The following is a 25,195-nucleotide window of genomic DNA, read 5'->3' as shown; positions in this document are numbered from 1 at the left end:
TCAAAATCATATAAAAATAATTAATGCAAATAAAAAAATAATTTATCCATATTTAAATACATTTTTACGTATTTTTTTTAATCTTCATTTTTAGTTTTAAAGTATGTCGATAGATGGCAGTGAATTTACAGTGGTTACAAAATTTACTATGACAGTACCGCTCTATATTATTATATCCTCATTGCAAATACGAACGTTCCGAGAAAATACGATGGAAGACAATTATGCACTACATATGTTTCCGACTGTTGCTGGTTTTTTTTTGCGTCAAAGTTACTTTGTACAACTGTAAAAAATTCACGTATCGAATAAATAGATTGGAACGCTGTTCACAAGAACATAAAAAGTTTCTTTTGATGAAAAAACACCATTAAAGTCCCGCCTTGGAGGTAATCGACAATAACCAACGATTTTAGTAATTGACCTTTCTACCATTAATTAATTCGATACTCAGTTGGCATTTTCATACAAGTTTGTATGTAATCGGCCAATGGCGACCATTCTGCTATTATTAGTGATAATTTAGATGTTGAGCTTTGACTATTTAGTGCAGTTGGTATGCTTATGGCTCACAAAGTATGAGTATTATGGTGGCAGGTTCTTCGAAATACCAATTTTTAGGGTTCCGTACCCAACGAGTAAAAACGGAAAGCTATATTACTAAGACTGCGCTGTCTTCCGTCTGTCTGTCTGCCTGTCCGTCTGTCACCAGGCTGTATCTCATGAACCGTGATACAGTCAACAGTCAGTTTCGTCAGTGTGTTATCAATGTAAAACTATGATATTAAAAATCGGCCAAGAACATGTCAGGCCATGCTCAGTGAAGGGTTCCGTGGTTACCATTCTGCCAGAATAGGCACAACGGGGGCTATTAGTAAGTATCATGTAAGTACACACAAGCATAAGCGAGTACCTTCGCCACAGAATAACTAATAGTACTTTGTACGTCTTTTTACTTAGAAAGGAATACTTTTGCAAAAATTAAAAAACGGTTGGACCTAGATTCAAAAGTTAGGGGGAAAAAAAAACGTTTTGTATGGGAGGTACCCTAAAAAAAAATTGTCGTAGTTTTTATTTTACCGTTCTGTCGTCATGCATGACTTATGTATCCATGCCAAATTGCAGTTTTCTAGCAATAACGATCACGAAGCAAAGCCGCGGACGGACGGACAGACGGACATGGCGAAACTATAAGGCCCCTTACGCACTAGCGGTTGGCTGCTAAGGCGGTTCGTTTGAGCGGCCAGCCGCCTGACGCGGTTGTTATAGCGGATGGCCGCTATGGCGGCCAACCGCGATGAAACCGCGTAAGGGCCCTTACGCACTAGCGGTTAACCGCGGGGGCGGCTAGCCGCTTTCCCAGTTTAATATGCAAACGCTTGTGATCGTACGCACTTGACCGCCACAAAATTTCAACCGCGGCGGTTGAATGAAGAGCTGCGGCCCGCTTCGCGGCTGGCCGCCAACTTGTTTATACGCACTGGCGATTCAGTGTGCGGCGAGCCGCCGGTATTTTTTATAGTAAAGCAAAAAAAATGTTTTGTAAGTCGGACCCAACTGTCACCATAAAGTTGCACTATGTTTATTGCACAAGTTGCGACAGCTATGGTCGACTATTGTTTTAAGTTTAAAGTTCATGTAACGTTATTATTGTATTAGTTTATTAGGGTCCATCTCTGTCTTGAGTAAAAGGAGTATTGTTTATTTTATTGTGTAATTTAGCGTAGTTTTAGTTGCGTGAGAGACTCTTATCGTACCATTAGCGAGAGAAAGTGCATGGGTACTCCATGTCCGCCACAAAAGGATACGGGTCCAAGGAGCATTCTATATTACTTCATCACAAACCAAAGTTTGTACTGTAAATCTTGTTTTTCGTTCGTTGTTCTAGGTAGTACAAATATATAACACAAGCTACCTCGACGGCGTCCATTTTGTTAATGGACCAAAGACGCCGCTTTAGCGGCCAACCGCTATTGCGTAAGGGGCCTAAGGGTCCTAAGGGTTAGTCGACTACGGAACCCTAAAAATGACCAGACTAAGAGATCTTTTGCTGACAATCTCATTGAACGAAATGGCAATGTCAATGACCTTGTGCCTTAAAGCTGTTGATGATAGAGCGGGACAAATGTCCCCAAGAGCATTCGTATTTTATGTAAAAGAGACAGGCAAATCATGAGTGAGAACACACCAATTGTTATTACTTAATTGAATTTTTGATTTTCATGCATTTGATAAATAACGTTTATTTTCGTTTTCAGGCGATATGGAACAAAATGCAGTGGTTGCGGGCACGGCATATCCCCCTCTGACCTGGTTCGCAAAGCGAGAGAAAAGGTCTTCCATCTCAACTGCTTCACCTGCCTCGTCTGCAGAAAGCAGCTTTCCACCGGCGAGGAGCTATACGTCCTTGACGACAACAAGTTTATTTGTAAGGAGGACTACCTGGCTGGAAAGACACCGACGACGCAGCATTGTAAGTCATTGTTGTTTTTAAAAAGTTTATGTTCTAAGTTTAAATTGGGGTTAGCGCTCCAAAACAAAAAACATGATGTAAACTTTAGGTTAGAAAATCAATTTAATTATTGACTACTGCGATTGCTAATATACCTTTTCGTATCCTGTTAATTTGCAATAATATTTTTAACAATCGATTCCAATACATTTTGAAATGAACCGATTCTATTTACAGATTGGATAGCAAACGTTATTTACGTAACCTATACCTACATCGACATACGCGATCACGTTTGCAATTAACTCAATGTTGGCATACTTGTTAAAAAATAAATGAGGTCTTTTATTGTCCCCGACTCGATTCGTACTCAATCGGTGTCGAATAATTACATTTCTAAAACACGACCACGTCCCCTTCAATTTTTGAACGTGACATGTGAGAATTGCATTCTCAGTTTAAAATGCGTTTTTTATTGTTTAAGAACGTATCGCGCCAACAATAAAACTCTCGTAGCACCCATTTCGAAATCGGATTTTTCGATCAATACGAACCGTAACCGAACCCAATGAAAAAAGAATCGAAAAAAGACCAAGGCGTCGGACAAAAAGCCAACCGCATTACACATTAGCCACGTCTCCACGCGGTAGTGCCGTAGACATCTTTTTTTACTTTTTATAAACTGCTTTGTCGATGGCAACACCTTGACGTGAGTTAGAAAAAAGTGACTGATTGTAGACAAGAAAATCGTGACCTGTAGTACCGAATACATAGTGACAGTACAAATATTTTGACTGGGGCATATCAATCCCTTTTCAAATAAAAGTTTGAATAAGGTCAAAGGATTTTTTCTATTCAGAAACGCAAGGGCTTTAAACATCTATCCGCTCGGCTCGTTTAAAATCCGGTATTTCTGGTTTCATTGCTAATTACTATGTGCATATAATAAATACATGCTATGTATGTGCTACTGAATCTTTAATGGCAGATTGTGGAGACATTAAATTAAACTGGTAATCGCTTTGATAAAATATGGCTGTTCTAGTTATTTAAAAGCAAGCAGCCTAAGATGTTGAAGTATAGTTTCTCAAAGGACTGTCTTATTTCAAACATAGACAGAGAGAATCATACTATTTTTATCTTACACTAGTACTAGCACCCGAAAGAAAAGGATGAGTATAGTTTTTTTTGTCCTTATTTATTGCCAATTTGGTTTGACCAACTATTTCAAACCAAAATAAATGTACCTATATATACAAGTTTCAGTGTTAAGGGAAATACTATTTCAAATAAAATCAACGATTATTAATTAGTAAATTACTTAAATAGTAACCTTGTTCAATTGCAATTAATGTTATAAATTAAAAGTTAATTCAAATGCCACATAAAACAGATCAAATACTGCCACGGCAATTATTATGTAATAATAGTAATTCACAATATTCTCCATAATATTTAAGATCCTTTATACCTAATGAAACTATAAACTGGCAACATTTTTCAATCTTAAAAAAAAACGTTCATAATCGCGCCAATCCGCTCCTAGACCAACCAGACTAATCATGATTGATTTTCGTATTTGACCATGAATCTAGTATAACTGGATCGGTCATGAGGGGTGGGGGAAAATGACCGAACGGGATAGTCTTATGTATCTTTCAGTAGGAGTAGCAGAGAAAGTGCTGTTATTGTTTGTCCTTGTCATAGTTTCACTTTTCCACCGCTACCGCTGCCACAACCGAGGTTGTGGCAAACAAATAAGTACGTGACATGTCATTGTTCGTTGCTTGTTTAATTATTGTTGTTTTGTATGAAATTGTGCTTTCTCTTATGAAATATAGTGATGGTTAGCGTTTTGAATGCTTGAACTTTGATAAAATAATGGTGAATTGTTCTGTAATCGGCTGTAATAGCCGCTCTGAGCAAAAATATGAGATCATAACCTTTCACACGTAAGTACGGTATTTTACACCTTCCTCTTAACGCAATATGTGAGAATAACATCGTAAAATTACGTTACACTCAAAGCAATGTAGAATCAAACGATTTCAATAAAAATATCACAATTATTTACGCAAATTAACAAAACATTATTTGTAAAATTATCCGCCCAAATTACGTAGGTAGGTAGGAGTCTGAGGTCAGCCATTTTTAAACTTCTTCTTAATTTAGCTGCATAACAATCATGTTAGGGATACCAGATGAAAATATTATAATTTTATGGGTAATTTTGACCTCGAAGCTTTTTCGTACTGCTAATTTAAAAAAAAAAAAACAAATGTGAAGATTAAATGTGGTGTACATTAATTGGTGCGATTGCGATTTGTGATTTCTTTAAATTAAAACCCATAACACATTTTATTTTACGTTTTATTTACTAAACATGTTTTGTTTTGTACCACCTGCTATAGGAGGTATTTAATTGTTCATACGCCTAAAAAGAACGGCCCATTGACATTTTATTTAACATTTTTTTAATACCGTCAAACAAGCTAACTTTGCCTCCAGGGTAATCGCCCCAACGTGATATCAAATATCGGGGTAATTTTTATGGTATCCCCACGTTTATGACGTCATCTATGTCTATCCCTTACGGGCGCACACGGGAGCCGCATCTATAGAAATATACTAGATCTATGTATTTGACCTATGTACTCAAAATTGTCAAATGCTAAAAAAACTTTGACAATTAAATTTTTTAAAACGTATTTATACCTATACTCTGATTTGTAATTAGATTCCAAAAAACCTAACCTCACTTTTTCTCTTTTCCGTATGTTTTAAGAAACTAAACAAAGCTAAAAGGATACATCTATATTTATTTTAAATGCTAGAATATGCAAAAGGGAAATTTGAGTTTACTTCTTTACATATTTTCCATTATTACGAAAGAAAAAGGATCTGAGTGAGGTTAGTTTTTTGGAATCTAATTACAAATCAGAGTATAAGCGATATAACAGATACTAACTCCGATTACGCGCTCGCGTTAAGTGGCGCCAGTATCGACTTAGTCACGCTTAAAATAGTCAAATGTTTGCTTGTAAAGAGAACAACAGTTACTGAGCGTCTACTTACACCACATAGTGTGGTCAACTGATTGTGGCAGAACTGGCAGATGTGTAATACTCGTCATATAGCCGGGTATTAGGTGCTGAAATGATTTAGTGTATTTGTAACTTGGTTTATTGTAAAATAGTTACCAAACTATGAATTAAGAATAGTTAGTAAACTATAAATGTACTTAGAAATTTTAAGTTTTTAACTATTTTTTTTTGATGTCGGGGGCTGCAATAGCGTTCTGGCTGCTCCTCTGTCAGACTCCGCCATGGCGCTACTGCAGCTTGTACGAAAGGCTATTGGTAATAGAATAAGTTAATTGTAAGAACATTGTATTGTTGTCCTCTATGGAGCGACATGTTCACCTCGGTGACAAGCTCTTAAATAAAGAGAAAAAAAGAAAAAAAAACTATTTTTTGGCTGAGTAAAACATCCCCGCACACAATACCCCGGGGTATGATGATGATATGACATACGGCAAAGCTAACGGACACATTTATATGGTAGAATGAGATGGCTGTACCTATGTGGCTTATCGTAGTTTGTCAAGCATTAGAATTAGAATGCATTAAAGGAAATAAGTTGGTATCCCACGAAATCAATGTGCAGCAATGTAAAATAAAATTAAAATGTTTGTCAGTTCATTTAGTATTTTAAAATAAAATTCTACTACGACCAAAAAAAGGATGGATTTCTTGAGGTCGGTCGTCGGAGCCAATTCTCTCACGTAAATTTTTGCAAACGTTAAACAGGTATTGTCAAGGAATTAGAAACCTATGTAGGTAATATAAAAAAAAATGTATGTCACAAAGTATAGGTTAAATATATATAGTATTTGATATTTCCACCTTTTTAGGGTTCCGTACCCAAAGTAAAAAAAAACGGGACCCTATTACTAAGACTCCGCTGTCCGTCCGTCTGTCCGTCTGTCTGTCTGTCACCAGGCTGTATCTCATAAACCGTGATAGCTAGACAGTTGAAATTTTCACAGATGATGTATTTCTGTTGCCGCTATAACAACAAATACTAAAAACAGAATAATATAAATATTTAAATGGGGCTCCTATACAACAAACGTGATTATTTTGCTGTTTTTTCCGTAATGGTACGGAACCCTTCGTGTGCGAGTCCGACTCGCACATGGCCGGTTTTTATATTTGCCGCGAGGGCCGCGACTAGCTGGCCAGACTATATCTATGACAAATGGACGTCAAAACAAAGTATACTAAATGTCAAGAGTTACGACACTTTATTTTAGGACGTTGGCAAAAATGTGACATTAGTGTAGACTTGGTTAATACTTAACAAATAACTGTGCACAGTAAATTTTATAGTGCGTAGTTTAACGTGTCCACTCAACAGAAGTTTGTTTAAAAAAGTCTTTTAGACACAACTTTGCTCCCGTTAAAGATAGCAGTTTGAACAGACTAGACTATGCTTTGTGAAATAATATATTTCTAGATTAATAATCGACTACGAATAAAACAGGTAGTACAGTCAAGGTATTAAATATCGATATAGACAAATTCCAAAAATATGTACAGTCAGACAGAAAACTATTTGCATACATATGTATGCAGGGGTGCTAAGCTAATAGTTTACACACTTCCTTAATATAAGGGCAATAAGGCCGTGTATACATTTTATTGGCACTTTGTCGGTAGCGACATTTAATACTTTGACTTTAGATAGACTCGAAACGAAACATTGATAACAGATAAATGCTTCGGCAATGGGGTATTTGACTATTGGTACTATGGAATTTATATGAAACACTAGCATGTGACGTCACAATCAAATTACCTAATCTTTATAGTTTAATACTGGTTTTAATATAGAAATTGTGTCTAAAAATAACTGCTGTCTACGTTTTTCTATTAATCTTTTGGTGCTTTATTTCTTACATGGTGTAAAATAATTTAACTTAAATACAGTCAAATACCCTATATAGGCGTTTTTGTCATTGGAAAAAGTATGAGGAAATCCTAATCCGTTGAAGGTCTTTTATGCCTTTTTTATGGCAACACTGCTTTTATTTCGGACTTCCCTATTCTGTTATTTCTGTTATAAAAAAACTTTTAGGTAATTTAACCCCTCTGTGAATAAATAGGCTCTAGGTTTGCAAGATGACATTCAAAATCTTAGAAAATTTCCAGAATTTTTGGATTATTTGTAAGAATTCAGATAGATTTTAACAAAATAATCAAAATTTTATCTAAACAAAAATGCATCGTTTATATTTCGAACCCTTATAAGTAGGTATGTACCTTATTAGAAAAAAAATGTACTTTAGACTCGATTGGATTGCCATGGGTCTACTTCTATATTCTAAGCCGAGCCTAATTAGGTATCAATTGTTTGTTCTTTTCGCATTTATGATCGGCAACGGTACTAACGCTCTATCTGGTGGCTCATTTACGCGGTTATAATTAATATTAAATATAATCGCAAACTTTGAAAAAGTTCGTCTATCTCTGTCTTTCGCTCTTTCTTCATTTAACAGATAATGAGATAGACGACTCCCAATTTCAGAAGCTAGCGAATTTAGAAGAAGTAGGTCACCTAGGTATTTAATACCAAACCGGAATGTAAACGAGCTACACTGGCGGCAGATAAGCGGTACGCGGTTTTCGCTCGCTGTTTTCAATGTTTAACAGTATTTTAAGTTTTTGGATAAAAAAGACTAACTTACGGATTTTTCCCCCGAAAATTAACCGAGCGAAAAATACGCTTTTTTTATATTTCAAAAGTTCATAATCAGTAAAAGTAAACAGAAAATAAACTAGCCATACGACGGGGTTGCCATGTTTGCACAAACATGTGTCCGCCCGCGGCGTTGCGTTATTTGCTCGGGGTAATTGTGTTTAGATATTGTTAGAGTGGAATAATGCTGGCAAATATACTTGCTTCAACGCTCAATCGGGTAGGCAAGTGTTTTTATAGATACATATTAAAATGGAAATGGGTTGGATTGGATAGCTACCTATGTGATTACACAAAACCTCTTGAATTTATCATTTATACTTATTATTAAAAAAAACCGGACAAGTGCGAATCGGACTCGCCCACCGAGGGTTCCGTACAAATTTAACTTTTTTTATAATTTATAGGTATTTTAGATTTTTTTTCTGTATTTGTAATGTAGGACGTTAAATATACGTTTTTTGCGGCATAAACGGCCTTATCTTTTTTTAAAGTTTATTTAGAAGTTTGATTTTTTCACAGCTTCAATGGACTGTGGACCTGAGTATATGGTTTTAATTTCGATACCTCCACACGTTCCCGAGATAAAGGGTCTTGACAGACAGACGGACAAACAGACGGATATAACAAAGTGATCCTATAAGGGTTCCGTTTTTTCGTTTTAAGGTACGCAACCCTAAACACAGCGGTGTGACAGTTTTGGTAGTCTTATTAACAGGTAGCTAATAGACTTCAGAGAGCAAATCCTTTTCTAAGAGCTCTACATGTTAAGTGTGAAAAAATAATAATACCTGCTTACACTAAAAAAAACATAAATAAGACGAATTAGGTAATCTACCCAAAGACAGCACCAGAATTGTGTACAGATTTTAGCACATTCTAATTTAAATCGAGAAAGAATAAAACAGATATATTGTTTTTTAACATATGTGTTTACCAAATTTTTCTAAATATTTTTAAACCGCGTATGAAAAAACATCTAAACCCAGAGGGGAGCGTTATCTCTACCCATCCCCACACAGTCGCAACGATACGTATCTATGTCATACAAAGCCTTTTTGAAAGAAAAGGTCGGTAACATTTATCACCTTTAATACGACTTACGTCCTTTCGCGTTTCAGCGGGTAAATCGCATCTTCAAACTAACCCAGAAACATAAGGTAGTATCACTCAAACTGGTATATATTGACATAAAGCGTTTTGTAGCAGGGTGTTTTGTCTTTCGCTGGTTGGGCTAAACCCGGCTTGGGACGGATTAGACTTATGCGATTATTGATATTGTTCTCCGAAATGGAATATCGTTTGAGATTATGCTAGGTAAACATGTTTCAAACAGTTATTACCTAGAGTTTTAAATGATTCACGGTTAGTTTCACTAGAAACACAAAATAATACAAAAGGTAATCACGGTCTATATCCCGGTCGATATAAGTCTAGTTATTACCTAAGTACATATTTTTGATATCTGTCGGATTGGGTATCTATCCTAAAAGAATTTTCTTTAAAATATGTTTTTTTTGTACAAATTTCCTTAAATTTAGAGCGAATACACTGGCCCAGCAAAATTGACTCGTGCTTTAGAACAATTAGAACTCATTTAGGGGTTATTCGTTTTAAGAGCTCTTAGCCAAAACCAGTCTTTATCTCTTTTCATATTCCAGTATACGTATTTAATTTACTTCATTTCACCATTTTGTTCCTCAGTTTGGCCAGAAATTTATCTGAATGAGCCAAATGTCTATAGATAAGAAAAAAAAACAACCGCACTATTCTACCCAGCCAGTAGCTAATTTTAGAAATTTGGTAGAATGAGCAAGCTCGTCGTTGTCTCAAGAAAAAAAGAAGTGTTATCATTGTCTAACCAGCCAGTTACCCCCTCGGGGTAAATCCGTGCTACGCTCGGTTAAATCTATTTCCACGTGTACCGGACGCGTGCGATATCGCTTATCAATCAAATGCACGCGTTGATGACGGTCGAGTTTTCCGCGCTTTGTGTGGGAGCTGGGAGCTACCCCAGTTAACAGTCTTTTATAGAAGTATAACTAGAAGTACTTTATAGTCTAGTGATTGTTGTTCTAGAAATATGCGAAAAAAAAAAGTAATTTTGTTCATTTCTTTACATTGTAGGTCAGTTACCTATTATATAACGTGACAAATAGTTGTTGATTGTCACTAATTAGTTTTCAAGTTTTCATATATGATAACTATGAGAACAACCTAATTGTTATTTTAAGAATATCTAAATGCTTATTATATTCACACAATCTATTTATATTCATCGCTCAATAAATCTCTTTGATTTTTCTTTCGCGAATATGTTTCGAATAGGTACGAAATCATAATTAAAGTAGACATTGACAAGTTTTTACGCGATAAACCTGTGAAGTACGTGTGAAGCCACTGATTGGCAAACAAATGGTGGCATTGCATGCAACTTTGTAACTCACACAACATTGTCTTATACGTTTGCACAGACTCACTAAAAAACGATCACTTATCCGAGACTACAGGCGGACGCCGGTGAAATTGCCGACGGCTTATGCAACATAAAAAATAACAGATCGGCATTAATGCAATATTAATAACATAACTGCTTACGTTGCCCTCATCCCACAATAGGGTTGAACCCTCGCAAATATCCCGTGTTTGTGCAGCAACCGATACTGGCAACCCCGGAAATGTTGTTGTTTTAAATGGCTACGCTTTGACGCGCTCCGTTTATGCCAGAGGTAATCAAAATCATAGACAATTTGGATCCATATTTTTTAAGCGTAATTATTAACCGGTTACGAATTGCGCCCAACAGTTTTGTGTAACTAATAATTATTTAAAATGTAGGTGCAATTTCGTCAATGCTTCTGATGGTATCTAGTAATATTTTTCGACTATTAAGAGAACATAACGCAGTACAAAAATTGCTCATTGTTTTTTTAATGGACATGAACGGCCGCACAAAAAAAAAACAGAAGTTCATATTAGACTACGTTTATACCGTAATTTGACACTTATCCGTCAGTAATAAGAGCGAAGGTAGATCGCAGATATAGGTATGTATAGTCACGTAGAGACGAATAGCGTGGAATGGAGGAGACCGATAGAATCCCATTTCGCCGGGAGGGGGGAGGGGGGAGGCGGCCATTCGCGACCCTGCAACCGAAGGCACGATCGACTTTATACGGGGCGTCCTATTTTCAAATCCCTTGAATATATTCCGTCATTTACGGGTGGAAGATCGAGAGATCGGGAGATTTAGTACGTACTGAAACCTTCAGTGGGGTTTGGTGGAAATTTACACTTTCTTATACACAGGCCGTTTTGTGACTGTTTTGTATAAGAAATAGCTTACATCTAGCTACTTTGTTTCTGCGATCAGAATTGAGCGTATCTAAGTATTTATTAAAATTGTTCTGGCTACAATCCCTTAAATCTATCTTGTGGCAATTTTAACATTTTCATTTAATTCAAACCCACAACACAACGGTGATAAGGTCCATTTTTAAACTACCTATATGATTCTGAAATTTATGTGAAGCACAAAAAATTCGCTATCGAATAATTTGAATACCTCAAGTAAAATAGATAACGACTGCTGCCATTCGGCACTATCAACATTCTTTTAGAGAACCCATCAATACCGGCAGCCGGCAGCGAATAATTCGCGGTGCTTTGCTTTACCCACTTTTCCTTAATTATCTAACGCCTCGGCCATCCTGCGTCTGTCATTAATTTTTATTCGCCATTAAAACGATCGATAGGTAGCTCGTAAACCTGCAGCAGTAAACGTTTATGTTTGGGTTTATGACGTTTTAATGTAGCGTTTTTGAAAGCTCGGACTCGCGAGTTTCTAGTTTATATGAACTCACGGAATAGAATTATAGGTAGTAAAATATGACGTGAGGTTGGCTGCAAAAATTCCATGAAAATGTGTCGTTATACCTGTATAAGCTTACGTTATTTTCGAGGTTACGTTCAGAAATTTTACTGTTTTATAGCTTTTGTCCAGATTTAAGATAGGTCCTAAGTTAGGGAAATTTCGCATGCTTGCTCTTAAAAGTTATTCATATATTTTACGGCATTTTTTGGATAGACGCCTTTCAATGTAAGCATAAGCTTGCCCGAAAAGCTGGTTATTATGAACTATGTAGTGCACTGCTGCCCACAATTATGTCGCTAGAACAGTGTGCATGACAGAATAGAGATAGCTGTCAGGCGAACGGTATTTTCACCGATTACCTCTACTTAGAGCAGACAAATAAAAACATCAAAAAAACTAATCGGTCAACGATTTACAGCGTCGGGAGCGCGCCCCGAGGGCAAATTATCGATAATCGAGCGACTAACCAAATAGCCGGTGTCGATACAAGTTATCGACAGTAATCGTTATAATCGCTAGTGCCGCGCGATTGTTGCCGGTCGCCATTACGGGACGTGCGCGGCGTTTCAACGAGCCCCCATCCTCTTTGACCCATCATTGTCTATGTCCAATAACTTTTACGCACCAAGAAGGTGTACGAGGGAGCTCCACAAAAACTGGTGACCTCAACAGCTTTTTGTACACGCTTATTATTGAAATTATTATTTATTAACTGTAATTGGCGGCGACGTTTTGAGGGTTAAGTTCGGCGTTTAGCGTAATTTGGACGATTGTACTTTTTGGAGGGTTTATTAGTGGATAATTATTAGTTGAGCGGAGGTCGTATCGCATGGGACTTTGTTATTACACTCATAAAACTAATGTTTAATTCCGTCCAAGTGCGCATAACCACTACTTGTACCTACTCCAATAGATTTCTTCGTAGGTAGGTCGTAGTATAGATACCTATCCTACGTTACTATCTATCTCTAATTTGTATACATATAATTTACCTGCTAATCTCTACACTACACTGTCTCGGTTTGCATATCATGACAGCATCCACGATATTATGGTTGTTTGCACTGGCAACACTACAGTTTACCTTTCAGTGCTCAGTGCGAAAGGTTCTTTTTTCAAATTATAATTTTTCTTCACCGCGTATTGTTTGCAGGTAAAAGGCGTGAAATTGAAGGGCGCCCTCGAGCGTGAGTGTGTTGAACTTTCAGCTCGTGTTTGGAATGTTCTGAAGAGTCGTTGCACTCAGAAGTTTTGTTTACACCATAGCCTATTTTATTTTCGTGCCGTTTAAAAAAGTTACTCAAAAAGGGCTTTTGTAAGAGTATTTTTCTTTGAATATTTTTCCTCATTTCTTGGCATTGCTTTGTTTTCCATTTATTTTATTGTGATTTATAAATCAAAAAGGCAGTCTACTGAGCCGATTAAGCAACTTTTTTGGAAAGATGTCAATTGTTAGGTACAGTCGTTTCAGAACGTTCAACTTAATATAACTTCTACCTTGTGTGAAAAATACCTGTAATTTTGACGTGTTAATTAATTGTTCTAACGAAGAAAACTGGCTCGGCGATTTTTTTTTCTAAAAATGCTACCATTACCACTATCTTATACCACATTTTTAGGGTTCCGTACAAATACTAAAAACCAAATAAAATTATTTAAGTGGGGCTCAAAGAACAAACGTGATTTTTTTGCCATTTTTAGGGGTCCGTACCTCAAAAGGAAAAAGGAAAACGGAACCCTTATAAGATCACTCGTACGTCTGTCTGTCTGTCTGTCCATCTGTCACAGCCCATTTTCTCCCAAACTACTGGACCAATTAAGTTGAAATTTGGTACACATATGTAAGTTTGTGACCCAAAGACGGACATGTAAAGTAAACAAATTAATTTTAAACACGGGGGCCACTTTTGGGGAGTAAATGAGAAAATAAAAAAATAAAAAATTTAAAACTACATCGTGTTATATATCAAATGAAAGAGGTCATTGTAAGAATCTCAAATATATATTTTTTTTAATTTTAGGGTAAACAATTTAGAAGTTATTCAAGAAAATTGACAAAAAATTACCATTAATTACCTTTATCTCCGAAACTACTGGGTCTAAAATTTTGAAAAAAAATACACAAAATAGATCTTTATCTATAGATTAACGGAAAATCTATTAGAAATTGCAGTCAAGCTTGAGTCGGATTTAATTACTTAGTTTTTGATCCGACTCCTACGGGTTTTTTAAAGACATTTCACTCACGTTTCACATAAAAAATACATTGTTTAAATTGTGTAATGTACGGAACCCTTGGAACGCGAGTCCGACTCGCACTTGGCCGGTTTTTATTTGCGTAATGGTACGGAACCTTTCGTGCGCGAGTCCGACTAGCACTTGGACGGTTTTATAAAAAAAAAACCCTTGGTGTAGATTTACTACCTTTGTGAAAATAAGCATAGCGAGAAATGTAAGAATTCATGCTTATTAGTTGCTTGTTACGTCAAATATTGACTCCTCCCAATTTTTCCAAGTCTTCGCATTACCAAAAACAACAATGAGTACAATGACATTGAAACAAGAAAAACAATCAGAAAATCTCCTCCCGGGGCGAAGTTCTGTAACTGTCATCGTGGAACCCTAATACCTACCCTACCCGGGGGGAACCGGTAGGGTAGATAAGGAAATATTATTTCCCGCGAACCCGTCTGTACCGTTTAGATTGGAACCGAATTTGCTATTTTATTTAAGGGCTGATATTTTGTGAAGTCGGCATTGAAATTATGTCTTTCTTATAAAAAGTAACGATGAGTTTGTAAATTGTCGTGGTTTTTTATTATTATTTTGTTTCATTTGTTCCAAAATCTCAAAGCATTAAGGATGACTCACGTTAGACCGGGGCGTGACCGGACCGGGGCGGGCCGGAGCGATCCGACACAGGGGCTATCAGGAGCGCCACCGTCGCCGGAGCGTTCCGGGGCCGGGGCGTCAGGGCCACCCGAAACTAGTTGTATATCCGAGCAACGGACTGTTTATGACAAATGTCACAAATAATTGTTTGCTGATAGTGATAACTAGGAGAAAAAATGGAAAGGCCGAATAAAATTAAAAATTTGTCCCTTGCTGCCGTAACGGCAGATGAAGAGGCTGCTGCGGGCTCCTTAAGCAGCTTTGGACCTACGACGACAAATTTTTTGATTATTTTCATATGACCCAAGACTCTTTCGAAGCCATTCACGACAGGATTAAACACCGTTGATAACCACCACCAATAACTAGATTTGAGGAACCAATAACCAGCAAACATCGTCTGGCTCTCTGTTTAAGGTAAGATATACAATGCGTGTATTGTGTATAACAAATAAGTATAATAATGTGCCGAAGCATATATAAAGCTATTGAGAAGAAAGGAGATGATCGGTTCGCCATACAAATATAGTCCCCATTTTCCTCTCTAGATTATTACGAATATAGTTTTATAAAATTAGATGTTTATTAACAATAGCTATCTTCCTTCGCTCTACATCTAATTATACAAACATTATTTCCATAATATCAATATTCAATGAGGAAAATGGGAACTAGGTTTGTATAGAAACTACGGGGCGGTTGTCCAATTTCTTCTTATGTATATATTTAAAGTATCTTTTTATTCAATTCATCACCGTCAGAGAGATTCAGTAAATAGAGCTTCTTACTTCTTAAGGGGCCCACTGACTACCAGGCCGCCGGACGATATCAGCCTGTCAGTTAACCGCAAAAGGCCACACACTAACAGTTCTCTGTCAGTTTTTGGCCTCACGACTAACACGAACCGATAGTGTGGGGCCGCTCGACGATGAGAAAATGAGAAAATCAAAAAATAAAGTTTTTCTACCTATACCGTGTTACATATCAAATGAAACGTGATAGCTAGACAGTTGAATTTTTTTACAGATGATGTATTTCTGTTGTCGCTATAACAACAAATACTAAAAACAGAATAAAATAAATATATATTTAAGTGGGGCTCCCATACAACAAACGTGATTTTTTTGCCGTTTTTAGGGTTCAATACCTCAAAAGGAAAAAACGGAACCCTTATAGGATCACTCGTGCGTCTGTCTGACTGTCTATCTGTCTGTCTGTCTGTCACAGCCTATTTTCTCCTAAACGACTGGGCCAATTAAGTTGAAATTTGGTACACATATGTAGGTTTGTGACTCCTTTTTTGAATAACCCCATACTGTAGCCCCTCGGGAAAACTTCGACATGGGAGCTCATTCCACAGCCGCAGCGTCATATGTATATAAACTTATATTGACCGGGATATAGACCGTGATTACCTTTTGTAATAATACAATTTTTTTTTTTGTAATTTTGTAGTCTAGTGAAACTAACCGTGAATCATTCAAAACTCCAATATGTATATAAAAGTAAAATACAAAAACATACAAAAACAAAACAAAATACTTTTCATTTTTGTACCTTTCTATTGCTCTAGTGTAGTTGGTCTGAAGCAAAGGTCTGAAGTAAGACTAAAGGGTCTAACAAATAATAATAATATGTTGCGGGCTCTTTTCTTAAGCCTTTTTACTTATATACTTTTTACGACATTTACATATTTGATGCTGTCATGTTTTTCGAATAGCAAAATAAACATGTCAAGAGAGAAAATAGTGATCTTATGTTTAGAAAGATACCAAATGTATGAATAAATATGCAAGAACACTTTGAATGTAATGTATCGTGTTACCGCGCGGTCCGCGCGTCAGTAACATAACAACATAAGATGTACTAAGTAAGGTATTGGCTAATAGATGTGATATGGTGTAGTGTAGTGCCGCTTGAATCAGCTTAGTATAGGAACCAGACTGACAGAGCTTCCTGCTTTCGCCTTTGTGAGACCTAATACCTACATATTATTAGTATGCATTAGACTTGTCTTTCACGTATTATGTAAGAACGTAAAGCTTTATTGTGCACAGTGCGACCGGATATTTAAGACAAAATTCGGTTTTGCGAGCCATATACGTGCTCATCAAAGGAAATTGTAAAGGTCGCCGTTGTCGGACACGATATGGAGGACTATATATAAGAATGTAAAAGGAACTGAAATAAGTAAGAAGCGGAGTAAATCAAATATTACCATACAAGTATGTCCAAAGAAACAGCGCTATGTTAGAAGAAGTTATTTTTTAGGGTTCCGTACCTCAAAAGGAAAAAAACGGAACCCTAATAGGATCACTTTGTTGTCCATCCGTCCGTCTATCTGTCTGAGTGTATTTCAAGACCCTTTATCTGGTGAACGCGTGGAGGAATAGACTTGAAATTAAAATCATATACCTACTCAGGTCTATATAGCCCCTTGACAGCGAAAAAATCAAACTTCTAAGTTAACGTAAAAAAAATATACTTTTGTATGGAACCCTTGGTGGGCGAGTCCCACTCGCATTTGCCCCTTTTTAGGGTTCCGTACCCAAAGGGTAAAAACGGAACCCTATTACTAAGACTCCGCTGTCCGTCTGTCCGTCTGTCTGTCACCAGGCTGTATCTCATGAACCGTGATAGCTAGGCAGTTGAAATTTTCACAGATGATGTATTTCTGTTGCCGCTATAACAACAAATACTAAAAAGTACGGAACCCTCGGTGCGCGAGTCCGACTCGCACTTAGCCGGTTTTTTTAAATATAGGAGGCAAACGAGCAGAGCCCATGAACAGAGGTCGTATCATAGGATTGGTAGATACATTAAATATTATTATTTACAAAGAAACAGCGTTATGTTAAGTAGAAGTTATTTTTTTGGGTTCCGTTCCCTCAAAAGGAAAAAAGCGCAACCCTTATAGGATCACTCGTGCGTCTGTCTGTCTGTCTGTCTATCCGTCTGTCACAGCCTATTTTCTCCGAAACTACTGAACCGATTAAGCAGCATTAAAATTTTCGTTCGTCACTATGGACCAGATATACCTATAGAAAAACTGTTTTTTTTCTTATTATTACAAGTATTCTCACGGAGCCCCAACAGAGGCTTTGCGGAGCCCTAGGGGTCCGCGGAGCACACTTTGAGAATGCCTGATATAGACAACCAGATAGCCAAAATAATGTTACAGGTGCCCTCTAGTAGTATTAGGTATTGTGATAGGTACAATGAATGGTATAATAAACATTTCTTTTTTCATATATGTACCATGGACATTCCTCGATGGCATCAAGTTGCAACCGGAAAGCGATGATCACATGGCAAATCAAATCCTGAAGACCGTAGCAGCCACGTCTAAGCAGGATATATTCAATAAATGTTTATTCTTTGTTGTTTGATATATAACTAGTAGTTCGCCCCGGACCGGACTGAGAACTCGCGGTTTGAACAACAAGAAAACCTTTAACAATTATATATGTTTGCCGTAATGTAAACGCTGCAGCTTTACGGCTTGAGGGTTCAGGCCCCAAATTCACCAGGATCCCTAGAGGATCAGGCTAGGGGATTCGTGTCATGCTACTCATGCTCCACAGCAGAACCACCTTAGCTTTAATGAATATATAGGAAATATCTATATAATGTCTAGTCTGTTCGGAAAGAGAAGAGTTGTGGAATGTATTGGGACCTATACATTCCACGACTCTTCTCTTTCCGCACAGACTCTTTACAATTCTAGACTAGTTTAAAAAATATCTATATTTATCACTAGTTTCGTTGTACGCTTTCTTATGTTTCAGCTGTAGAGCATACTCCATGGCAGAATTGTAGTTTAATATTGTTACACACGCAGTATGCCTGGTTTCATACTTTACAGTCAGGGCTATAACCGCGAACCACTTCATTTGTTCATCTATTTGCCTCTCTATCGATCTTATATATATCTGTGCGGAGGAGAGGCACATGATGAAATTTTTATTTTGGATGTCTGGCGGCTCCCCTAAGGAAATTACGCGTTCCACGTCTTAGTCATTAATATTAAAAAAGAACAATAAAATATACGAAGAGTACTATTGTATTATTTCAGTAGTTAGTGCCTTTGGGTAATTTTAGACAGAAAATAGGCAAAACTCTGCATAGGTAGAGGGCGTCACTAGCACAATCACAGGGCCTACCGCGTAACCGGCGTAACACGACAATCGAAATTTCGGTCTGCCTGTATATCATTCTTGCATATTCGATCGACAGAGAGGCAGATAACAAGATTTCGATTATTGCGTTTCGCGGTAGGCCATCTGTTAACAAATTACCTTGTAAAAAACTGTTTAAGGCATAGTATGTATACGTTACTTACACGCTATGGTGTATAATACACGCAGTTAGGAATAAATATCCCTTTATGAGTAATACAATGAAATAATATGATGTTTGTACTCTTTGCAGGCAGGCATTTTAATAGGAAGTATAACTGTAATGTTCTGCCGCCAGAGTGCAGCACTGGTGCACAATACTAACTCTTAAAGTAACTTATACATACTAGGCCTTCAACAGTTTTTTGACAAGTTTTCACTGACATTATACATCAAGGCCCACTGACACTCTATGATAGAGAAAGATACTATTGCGATTCCTATAAGAGGAAAGAGAAAATAGTGCAATGCTTTGTTCCTATCACCGACTGGGTAGCATCATATATAGGAGGCGATGGCGAAATACCGAATTTATAAGAGTGAAAGAGAAAAAATCCTATGCTGCCAAATTTTATATGAATATTCTTTCTTTTACCCCCGGTCGCTCGGTAGCGCGTTTATAACTACTTGTATATTATACTATGTCTATGATCAAGGCGGTTTGTTTCTCAGGTCTGTTTACAAGTGGCCTACCGCGAACCGCGAAAATCTAAATTTCTTTATCTGCCTCTCTATCGATTGAATAGGCAAGAGTGATAGAGAGGCAGAAACCGATTTTTTTATTGTGCTAGTGACGCTCGCTACGCAAAGTTTTGTGTAATATTCCCTATTAACCTACATGTTCATTATTGAATTATTTTTACAAGCAGTAACATCAATAGGCATCTCATTTAATATAATCCGACTAAATTACATTTCAGCAACACCTCCATATTTCACAAAATAAATCAAGACATTATCTAACCTATATAATTTTGACGTATACATCCGAGTCGCCCGTGTTGGGACTTAGCTTTCATGTAGCAACACCTAACATTGAAAAGTAAATAATAAAGACTGCATGAATCTTAACGGATGACAGCGTTGTTTGGAAAATATTTATAGGTATTTATGAATTAGTTTTTTGTTGTAAATGTATTTTAAATAGGAATTTTCCCTTATTTTAAATATTTATTACGTAAGAGTCAAATTAATACTTAGCTAAATCGCTTGTAATAAATCTTACGTAACGACATGTATACTTATTATATAATTTATTTCATTGTCTGTAATATGATATTCCAACTAGGTATATGTTTGAAACGGCAGTCTTTACTTCTTAAAACTCTGCTTCTTGAAAACATTTTTTATTTCAATGCAATTAAGTCAAAAAATGAACGGAAGTATTAAAATTGGCAAAAAAATTCTTAGGCAACTGGCTGTCTGGCGCTATCAACTATCTGAAGTAAAATGTAGAGCCAGTGTGACTAAAATAGATTATGGTAATGTGCTTTTTTAAAGAGATTGAAAGTCATTGTTGATTAACTTCTCTTTGCGCCAAGTAACATAAACCGACCAAGTAACGAATTAGCTAAACCATCATATTTAAGAAACAAATTTATTACGTTTTGCAACCTTCTTATTTTGGCAAATATATTCCGACACACCCGGGCATGCATATTGCGAAGGGTGGTATTTCATCTGTCCAATCTTGGTCCAACGTGTATTTGCGTTTCACATTTTGCTTAATGAGAGAGTGAGACGCAATGCACATTGGACACTGATCTTGAACAGTGGAATACCACCCCAAGAGAAGAATTGAGTCTCTGGCTTGTCAGGAGGCCCCGGGATGTCATGAACATAAACCGACCAATTAACGAATTAGCTAAACCATCATATTTAAGAAACAAATTTATGACGTTTTGCAACCTTTTTATTTTGGCAAATATATTCCGACACACCCGGGCATGCATATTGCGAAGGGTGGTATTCCATCTGTCCAATCTTGGTCCAACGTGTATTTGCGTTTCACATTTTGCTTAATGAGAGAGTGAGACGCAATGCACGTTGGACACAGATCTTCAACAAGTGGAATACCACCCCAAGAGCAATGGCTTGTCAGGAGGCTCCGGGATGTCAGGCCTTTGCACATAGCATGACCGGCCCGGGCCCGTACCGTGCCCGCACCGTCGCACTCCCGAGCCCCGGTCATGACGTAATGCTTTCCATAGAAAACAACGCGCCGGAAGCTCCGGCCCGGTCACGCCCCGGTCTAACGTGAGTCATCCGTTAGAATTAATACACTGTCAAATTCATTAAAACTACACACAACAAAATAATGACAAAGTACCACTAGTACGAAGTACGAAATACAAAAAATAACCTTCCTTTATCGCGTTATCCCGGCATTTTGCCACGGCTCATGGGAGCCTGGGGTCCGCTTGACAACTAATCCTAAGAATTGACGTAGGCACTAGTTTTTACGAAAGCGACTGCCATCTGACCTTCCAACCCAGAGGCAGAGGGGGAACTTGGCCTTGTTAGGATTAGTCCGGTTTCCTCACGATGTTTTCCTTCACCCAAAAGCAACTGGTAAATATTAAATGATATTTCGTACGTAAGTTCCGAAGAACTCATTGGTACGAGCCGGGGTTTGAACCCGCGACCTCAGGATTGAAAGCCGCACGCTCTTACCGCTAGGCCACCAGCGCTTAAATACAAATTCAAAAAATAACAAACCTAAAAAATATCCATCGCCTCACAGAACCTTTTATATACACTCTTCACACAACTGCTTGCAAAATCGCATTCCGGTGTTGATACGCAGCGCGTGTTAAGATATTAGAGAGCGAGTGCGGACCAGTGGTGATTTACTGTGGGACACAGTACGAGTTTTAGGAACCGAGACAAGTCGATGATTTCTAGGTCGGAATTTAAATTTAGCCTTACACATTGACGGGACGAACAGGCGGACAAGCTGTGCAACTAGTTCAGGGCAGTCCAAGTTTCCTCGCAAAATGGAACAAGTAGTACATATATGTATGTTTTACTAAAAGGGCGATATGTTATAATAACTAACTAAGAATAATTATCAGTATTTTGCAGTTTGTAATATAACCACAATACAACAAACATTCACTCCTTTACCTATTTTCTCATATTTTGACGAAATACTTAAAAAATAAACAAAAGAGCACACATTTTGACCAGAACTGCATAGTCAGTATGAAGTTAAGATCCCAAAGATCCAAAGAAAAAAAAAACAACCCAAAAATAAAAAGGTAAACAAAAGAATAGAAACAAAAACCCTCGACAAAGGACGTTAAACTTAGAACATAACTCGCAATCAGCCTCCTCATTAGAGCCCAGAGGATTAGGATTTATGTTTTCACCTAAAATAGATTTATGGTCCAAAATCACCTTTTAAAAAAAATGTTCGTTTATCCTTTGCCTGATTAATTCGGCCGTGAGTCAGGGAACCCTGAGGCCGGAGCGCCAAAGGCTCGTCCTGGCGGGGGGGCCCTCGGTAATTGGGCCCCCTACGTCCCCAGTGTTAAAGGACCAATGCTGGTTATTTATCGATACTAGAGGTTTTCGTGTGTAATGATCTTTCGTTAATTGATGTTTGGGTTTTTGGCTGCTCAGGTTCCCATGGTAGCCGCTAGAACTCAGTCAAATTTCATCGTTTCCTTTTCCCTTGTTTCAAATGGAAATTACCTATCTCAATCCGTGTCGAAATGTACCTCGCCCATAAATAGAGACGTCCACAGGGCCGCATCGCACGCATCGGACGCATCGCACGCAACGGATTTTAGTATTCTTCGTATATATAGAACGTCACACACTGATTTATCCGCACCGTGGATCAGTGGACGCATTTGTGTGACTTTCTATACAAAGAATACTAAAATCCGCTGCGTGCGATGCGTCCGATGCGTGCGATGCGACCCTGTGGACGTCTACTTTTAGTGTCGAAATAATTCCAATAATATTCTAACTAATCTGTGCCACAATTACAAGTGACAAGAGACAGTGACATCTCTCTATGCTACATAACGTCAGGCAGTGCAACGCATCACATTGTACTGCAACTTTGCAAGTAAAGATTCTTTAGCCCACTAAACATAAGCTTACTTACTTTCGGTAGTAAAATTTCTTCATGCGCCTTCCCGTCTGCCAACAAAATAAAAAAGCCTCCGTATTTTATGAATGCACAACTAACATTCTCAGAATCACAACAATCGTTAAGCACACGACATCCGACACTCAATCCAACGGCTGTTCAGCCAAAACGGACTCATTCATACACAAAACATATGCTAACAACCCGACCGTGGCATTATTCAACTTAACCTTAACACTTTAATAGCCTGAATCGGGAATCAAACCCGCGATGCCTCATTTCATTTGCTTCCTTACTTCTCCCATTCAAAACTCGCTTTTATCATCAGATCGCGAGAATCCAAAATCGGTTACAGATGTTGTGAAACTTAATTAGTTGACTTGAAACGCTAACATCTTATGTAATTGAGGTAAACAAACAATTTTAGACTCAATCTAGGTTCGTTAAGGTCACAAATAATTTGGGTGAGCGGAATGTGAAAATTTTCTGCAGCAGTTTTTACGGCAGTCAGTAAAACCTGAGTTAACCGGAGCAGGTAATTCCTAGAGCGCCGTTCAGTTTTTAATCGACGTTTCGTATTGTTCAGTTGCTGACAGCCTAGCAACAAACGGTACACTTCCGCATTGCTGCCGTACCGAACAAAATTTTCCGATACTAGGTTCTACTAACTTATAACAAGGTGTCAAGGAGCGACCACATTTTAAATACACCCAGCAATGTGTCATGTTTCCTTCTTAACGATTTATTTAGGTCATTCTAGAAAACTTTAACGAACTGCAAAATCGCAAACAAAAATGTCAAAACGGTGCGTCACTGTCTTATAATCAGTGTTGTCGATCTGTAACTGAAGTATCTGATCAATGATCACAATGCTTGCTTGTTAACACGATTCAAAACTATTAAATTTAGAAATGACCTCTATCCAAGGTTGCCCAAACCCGTGAACGTTCTCAAGCTACCGGTTCAGACCTCCCCGTTTTTATAGTTTTAAAATTTTACTGCCTCCAGTAAATCATTATTTTCTGCGAACCGCCCATTCTTCGCGAATCGGACACAGGAATGCTATCCAGTGATGATGTTCATTTGTGCTTTAATCGCGTTTCGCCGAATTCAGATTAACGTCTCGCAAACTGCCTCATCACAGATAGACCTTGTTCTGGTCCGGCGTTTTTCAACCGTGTATGTAAATAAAGGGGAACAATAAAGCCGCGATAATATTAATAACACCGATAAAAAATAAAAAAGCATATTCAAAAATCGAACGCGGGAACGAAACATGTATAGACAATAATGGAAAGGAACAAAGAGGTAAAAAAACGGGAAGAAACCTGTCGACGCCATGTTGTGTGGCGCTCGGCCTTCACGCCTCGGCCGCCGAAGATTATCTTTTGAAAAAAGAACCGAACGGCAGGCGCTCCGATCGTCAACAAAGGTCTTATACGCGTGTTCATTTCATGGATTTATCGCCTTTCATTGCTACTGATTAAGGATTACATTCGGACGTAGAGGCGCCTACTTGATTTGTTTTCCGTCGGCGTCGAGAAAGAGCATCGTCACCGCGCCTGCGCCTCTCTGATGACCTGTCAATTCCGTCGTGTACGTCGGCCGTCGAACAAAAAAGTGACATTAGAGTGGCCATCTATTATTTTGACTTTATGTGGGGAGATGGAGCTGAGATTGATCGTGTTTGGCCCGGCCTTTTTAATTATATCGCATTCACTTGTTGAATGACTTCTACTGTTCGGTAGATGCAGCTAGTTAATGCCTGGTACAGGTCTGTAGACACAATTTCTTTCATAAGGAGTTTATCTCGCGATCTCATCATCATCAAGTTTAAATGAAATTTTAATCACGTCAGGGAACAAAATAATAATACAAATTACTGAATAACATACATGAAAGCGTTTGGCTTTCAGGCTCCATTTTGAAACTAAAAG

The 25,195-nt window shown here is 37.7% G+C and overlaps 1 protein-coding gene across 1 annotated transcript in view; it reads left to right on the top strand.

Moving 5' to 3' along the window:
* LOC134750213 (LIM/homeobox protein Lhx1) overlaps window positions 1-25,195 on the top strand; it is a 91,636-nt gene that overhangs the window by 18,440 nt on the left and 48,001 nt on the right. The window contains 1 exon segment of the mRNA XM_063685348.1: window positions 2,259-2,473. Within this exon segment, the coding sequence (XP_063541418.1) occupies window positions 2,259-2,473 (215 nt within the window).

Source organism: Cydia strobilella, chromosome 19 (genome assembly GCF_947568885.1).
Source record: "Cydia strobilella chromosome 19, ilCydStro3.1, whole genome shotgun sequence".
Classification (NCBI taxonomy): Eukaryota; Metazoa; Arthropoda; class Insecta; order Lepidoptera; family Tortricidae; genus Cydia; species Cydia strobilella.
This window is presented reverse-complemented; position numbering and strand designations above follow the sequence as displayed.